This window comes from Apodemus sylvaticus, chromosome 17 (genome assembly GCF_947179515.1).
Source record: "Apodemus sylvaticus chromosome 17, mApoSyl1.1, whole genome shotgun sequence".
Taxonomy (NCBI): Eukaryota; Metazoa; Chordata; class Mammalia; order Rodentia; family Muridae; genus Apodemus; species Apodemus sylvaticus.
In genome coordinates, this window is record NC_067488.1 from 71,010,688 (window position 1) to 71,016,499 (window position 5,812).

Genomic DNA, 5,812 nt, shown 5'->3' on the forward strand with positions numbered 1-5,812 from the left:
GAACCTAGAGGCAGGAGCTGACGCAGAGGCCATGAGGATGCTGCTTACTGGCCTGCTCCTCGTGGCTTGCTCAGCCCGCGTTCTTATAGAACTCAGGCCCAGACCCAGGGGTGGCCCACAATGAGCTGGGCCCTCCCACTCCACTCACTGATTGAGAAAATGCCTTACAGCAGGGTTGAGATTTATGGATCCAAAGCCTCTCACCTCTGCCTCCCAAGCACTGGGATTAAAAGTGCCTGTTACCAACATCCAGCAACTGTGTCTGTCTGTCTGGCCATCTGTCTTTCTGTGTATATGTGTCTGTCTGTGTGTGTGTGTCTGTCTCTATCTCTGTGTATGTATCTGTGTGTCTGTCTTTGTGTGTGTGTGTGTGTGTGTGTGATGTGTGTGGGGGGCATGGGTGTCTGTGTGTGCTATGTATGTGTGTGTGTGTCTGTCTGACTCTATCTCTGTGTATGTATCTGTGTGTCTGTCTTTGTGTGTGCTATGTGTGTGTGTGTGTGATGTGTGGGGGGGGGCATGGGTGTCTGTGTGTGCTATGTATGTGTGTGTCTCTCTTTATCTCTCCCAGCGGTGTGTATATGTGGTGTGGTGTGTGTGTATATGTGGTGTGTATATGTGGTGTGTATATGTGGTGTGTATATGTGGTGTGGTATGTGTGTGTATGTGTTGGCACCCCTGTGCCATGGTGTTCACATGGAAGAGGTTATAGACATAGTTGCACATATCCGTAATCTCAATACTTGAGACACTGAGGCAAGATTGCAAGTTAGTTCAAGGTTAGCCTGAGCTACACCCAAAGATCCTTTTTAAAAAAAGTTGAAAAGGAACAACAGAGGAGTTTGAGAAAACTCAACAGGGTCCGCTGGCGTCATGAGTGCCAAGGAAACGAGACAGAAAAGAAACTCCCCAGACAAACACAGTAAGGATTTTCTCTCAGCAGCGATTTTATTTGACTCAGAGTGAGTCTCACACTCTGGCCCACCCCACTGACCATGGGGTCATTCTTGAACAAATCGTTGTCCTGGGTATCTTCCTCCACCTCTTCCAAGGACAGGAAAGCTATGGGTCACACCTATGCATCAGGGAGAGGCCCAGCCTCTGGATTAGGCTGGGGCTTGACAGGGAGGGGCTGGGCCGCATGCAGGGCAGGGCTGGTTACTGACTAGTGCTAGACAGGGACTCAAGATTAAGAACAGGTTTAGGGCAGGGTCAGAGCTCTGGCCGAGGGCTCAGTAGCTGTGAATAGAAGACTTGTCCAGTTCACTGTGCTGCTCCTTCTGGGACTCTGTCACCACCTGCTGGGGTCAAGGCACACAGGGGACAATAAGCATCCCCCCCTCTAAAAAAAAAAATCATCCTATACTCTGCCTGCACAACTTGACAAGTACAGTTTGTACACTCTACCTTTGTAGTTGTTCTGTTTTTCTTAATAATTTGTTTATTTTTATTTTTTGTGCATCAGTGATAGACTGCATACTATGTCTGTGGCAAGGTGTCGGATCCCTGCAACAGGAATTAAACATAGCTGTGAGCTGCCTTGTGGGTGCTGGGAATTGAACCCATGTCCTCTGGAAGAGCAGCCAATGCCCTTAATCCCTGAACCATCTCTCCAGACCCCTTGTTTTGTTTTTCTGAGACAGGGTTTCTCTGTGTAGCCTTGGATATCCTGAAACTCACCCTGTAGACCAGGCTAGCCTCAAACACAGAGATCCACCTGCCTCTGCTCCCCAAGTGCTGGAACTAAAAGTGTGTATCACCAACACCTGGCTATCCGCTCATCTATCTGGTGTCCTTCTCTGGCTCAGCAGGTAGAGGAACTTGTCACAAAAACCTTACTGAGTTTGACCCCTAAAACTCACAGCAAGGGAGAGAACTGACTCCTGACAATGACACAAGTGTGCCTACACACACACACACACACGCACACACACACGCACGCACACACGCGCGCACACGCACACACACACACTTTATATCTAGTGAACTTCCCAAGAAAAATGTACCCTCAATACCCAAAGATCTGAGCAAGGCCAGACTGGGGGCTCAGAAACATTAGAAATGGAGGAGTTCTGGATCAAGCAGTTTGCCTCACCTCCCCATCCCGAGTCTCGATGGTCCTGATCAGAACCATCTTCTTGCTGTGGCTATCCTGAAGAGGCTCCACCTCGGGCACTGGAGAAGGCAGGAGAGAGGACACGGTAAGGTTTGGGAGTCTATAGTTTCAGGCTCCCAGCCAACCCCCTGAAGGCCAGGAACCTCGGTACATGCGGAGGAATCAATCTAGAATGAACATATCCAGAACAACCAGGGCAGAAGGTATAACGGAGATGCAGGCTGGAGCCCGTGCACGGAGGACTCACCAGTTGTCTTTAAACTTAGGGAGGCAAAGGAATGAACTGGCACTGAGATCCTGTGGGCAAAGCACACAGCCTGGTCATTCCCTTCGTCAGGCCCCAGTGCCAGCCATGTCTGCCCTGTCCCGGTAGTCTCTCCACTCACCGGCTCTCCTCCCCTTCCAGTAGCTTCCTGTAGGTGGCTATCTCGATGTCCAGGGCCATCTTGACGTTGAGGAGCTCCTGGTACTCTCGCAGGTGCCTCGCCATCTCTTCCTTCAGCTGCCGAAGCTCTTCCTCCAGCCGTGCTGCACCCGCTTGGTACCCACCAGCCTCCAGGGCGAACTGCTCCTCCAGCTCCCGCAGCTGTCTGAGCAGCGCCTCGTTCTGGGGTCGGGGGAAAGGCAGAGGCCGTCGGAAGGGGTTTCAGCATCCACCCACTGCCCCAGACAGCCTCACAGTGCTCACCGTGCCACGAAGCCCGTCCACCTCGCACGTCAGACTCTGGATCTGACGTCGGGACTCGTTCATCTCCTGCTTGGCCTGGCGTAGGGCCTCGTGGTTGCGGTTGGCGGCGTCGGACAGGTCAGCATACTGCACAGTAGCAAACAAGCCCAGCTGGGATACGCGCCGCCATTCCCAGTGCCTCCCACCCTGGTCCCCCAGGGTCCTCCCCTGCTCTCGCACCTTCGACTTATACCACTCCTCTGCCTCCTGCAGATTCTTCGCTGCGATGCTCTCATATTGTGCACGGATGTCCCTGAGCGCCGCAGTCAGCTCTGGCTTCACTGTTGCCTCTACCTCCACCTGCTGCACCTGCTGGCTCTCCACGCTCACCTGCAGGTCTCGAAGCTCCTACACGACAGGAAAGGCGGGGGGGGGGGGGGGAAGCGGGGGGCGGGGGCGGGGTTGTGAATAGGAAAAAAAAAAGCTCCTCCCTTTTTTGCATGAACAGAAGGGGGCGCTAGGGAGCGCACCCGCTCTGGATTCTGAGACCTGAGCCCAGGCTGCCCTTAAGGCAGTTGTCAGGTTCAGGGTGTAGCTACCCCTCTCACCAACAGGTGGCGCATGGGTGGGAGTCAAAAACACCTGTTAAAGGGTGGGGTTATCATCACAACGCATCCCTGTTGTCTCCCCAGCTTCAGCGAGCTCCCCACACCAAGCCTTCCCAGACCCCCCCGCCCACCCACCTCTTCGTGCAGCTTCTTGAGGAATTCAATTTCATCCATCAGAGACTCGATCTTGCGCTCTAGTTCTAGGCGGGACAGCGTGGCGTCGTCCACGTCCTTCGTGAAAGGGAACAGGGGTTCAAGAGAAAGGAGGGTTCCTCAGGCAAAGGAAAAGCCAGGTCTTCCCGGTCTGCCTCGGAGTTGCCTCCCCTAAACCATCGATGCCACCCTGGAGACGCAGCTGGGGGTGCAGCTGGGCTGTTGGGACTCGACGTGACCCCCTCACTCACCTTTCGGAAGAGCACCAGGTTGTGCTCCGCGTCCTCCCGCTTGCGGGTTTCATCTTCTAACCTGGCAGGCGAAATGGGAAGATGCTGAGCTGCGGGGTGACCTCCCAGACCTCGTGCCACACCCAGCACCCCGCCCCCATCTGCTTATGCAGCTGTTCTGGATCTAAAAGAGGGGATTCGGTGTGCCCGTCTAACGGACTGGGAACAGAGAAGGGACATCCCCTTCATGTCTTGTCACTTTCCCTGGGCGCTCAAGCAAAGTGCTGGGAGGAGGTCAGCTAGGATGCTGCCGGCTCGGCCTGGGGTTGGCCAGCCTGACCACGCCCTAGGGCTGCAGGATCCCGAGGGAAAGGCACGGGAGCGGAGGGAGCGCCTGGCAGGCCGGGTCCTGCCCTCTGACCTCTGCTTGAGCGCCGCCAGGTCCTCCGCCAGCCCGTCGCGCTCCACCTGCACCCGGTCGCGCTCCCGGCCCAGCAGCTCCAGTTCGCGCCGCAGCTCGCGCAGCTCCTGCTGGCACAGTTGGTCGGCGCGCGCCGGCTCCTGGCCCCGCGCCTGGCTCAGCTCCCCGCGCAGGGCTGCGTTCTGCTGCTCCAGGAAGCGCACCTTCTCGATGAAGTTGGCGAAGCGGTCGTTGAGCTCCTGTAGCTCTTGCTTCTCGTTGCTCCGAGTGGCCAGGAACTCCTGGTTGAGGGCCTCGGCCATGGAGAAGTCGAGGCGCTCCGAGGGCAAACGCAGGGCCCCCGCTCGAGGGGCACGGAAGCTCCCCAGCCGCGCTGAGGAGCTCGGGGACCCCGAGCCCAGCAGGCGGCTGCTGGAGAAGCGAGAGCTGGAGTAGGAGAAAGCCCCGGGGGACAGTGAGGGCGGCGGCCCAAAGGTCCGGCGGTACGAGGTGGAGCTGATGCTGGACCGGAGGCCCGACGAGTGATGATGGCTCATGCTGGCGGAAGATGGCATTCAGCGCTTGGCAGAACTAGGCCAGCGGGAAGGAGCTGCAGACAGATGCGGGGCGGCTTTATAGCCCTGCGGTCTAGAGGGGGCGGGTGGCTGTGCGGGGACGCGACAGCTCCTCCCACTGGCCTGACTTCAGCCTTGGGCTGTGTGGGGAGGGGGATGCCCCACCCTGCAGAGCGGCGACACCACCCCTTCCCTCTCCTGGTTGCTGGCACCCTGCCTGCTTGATTCCCCCCTTGTTGCTGGCTGAGATCCAGGATGTAATGGCAGGATGGAGGTGGGCTATGGGTCGGAGCCCTTGAGCGTGCATCCAATGCTGCAGCCTATGGCGGGAGGACATGGCTGACCTGGGAGGCCTTCTCAGAGGAGGAGGTAAAAATTAGGGAATAGGAGGACCTGAGATTAAAGGGCAAGTTTGGGGCAATGAGAAGTGCGGTAGGTGGAGGGAGAGCTAGCCTGGCCTAAGCCAGGGAATCGTGCCTCCTCCTGTCTCCTGACATCGGGGTTCTTTCACCTGTTGTCAGCTGCCCCCATCACTGGCCACACCGAGGGCTGAGGCAGAGGGGGCTGGGAAAGGCCTTATCTCTGCCTACTCCCCAGGGCACAGTAAAGGGCTGGTGATTGGCGCCAGCCCTGCGGCTAATGGACTGACCAGGTCCCCTCCCCCTCCCCTTGGCCCAGCAGAAGTTGCAGGGTGATGTTTCCACCTTAAAGACACAGCCCCCAAACTTGGATGGAACACCTGCCCCAAAGAGTGGGCACCTCACAGGGGGTTGAGGGTGTCCAGGGCTCCGAGGGTCTGTGCCATTCCAGGGGCTAAGCTGAGTGAGTGGACCTGTGGTTCACTTTCGGCCTTTACTGGATTCAGGCCCCCTGCACACCATCTGCTGATCAGTCACAGGCCTTACGGGAACCAGAGGAATTCCTGAAGTAGGAAAGGGAGGGGGTTGAGGGGACATCATCTGCCAGGGCTGGAAGACTTTAGACTAGTAGGCACCAGCCTCCAGTACAGAGGAGGGGCAGGTACCCAGACATGGTGCAGATAAAAGGAGATGAGACGGGAAAG

At 57.0% G+C, this 5,812-nt stretch overlaps 1 protein-coding gene across 4 annotated transcripts; it reads right to left on the reverse strand.

Annotated features, from left to right (window-relative positions):
• Positions 1-929: 929 nt before the first annotated feature.
• Prph (peripherin) lies at positions 930-4,807 on the reverse strand. Of its 4 annotated transcripts, none has more exons than XM_052161451.1 (9): positions 4,196-4,804; positions 3,796-3,856; positions 3,527-3,622; positions 3,024-3,191; positions 2,805-2,930; positions 2,503-2,723; positions 2,364-2,413; positions 2,096-2,175; positions 930-1,298 (listed from the first exon to the last, which is right to left on the reverse strand). In XM_052161451.1, the coding sequence occupies exons 1-9, from the start codon at positions 4,747-4,749 to the stop codon at positions 1,233-1,235; spliced, it is 1,422 nt and encodes a 473-aa protein (XP_052017411.1). In that variant the 5' UTR covers positions 4,750-4,804; the 3' UTR covers positions 930-1,232. The 4 variants fall into 4 exon arrangements, with proteins under 4 accessions (XP_052017411.1, XP_052017410.1, XP_052017409.1 ...); XM_052161450.1 differs by having other exon boundaries at positions 930-1,301; positions 4,196-4,803; XM_052161449.1 differs by having other exon boundaries at positions 2,805-3,191; positions 4,196-4,807.
• Between the last annotated feature and the right edge of the window lie 1,005 nt (positions 4,808-5,812).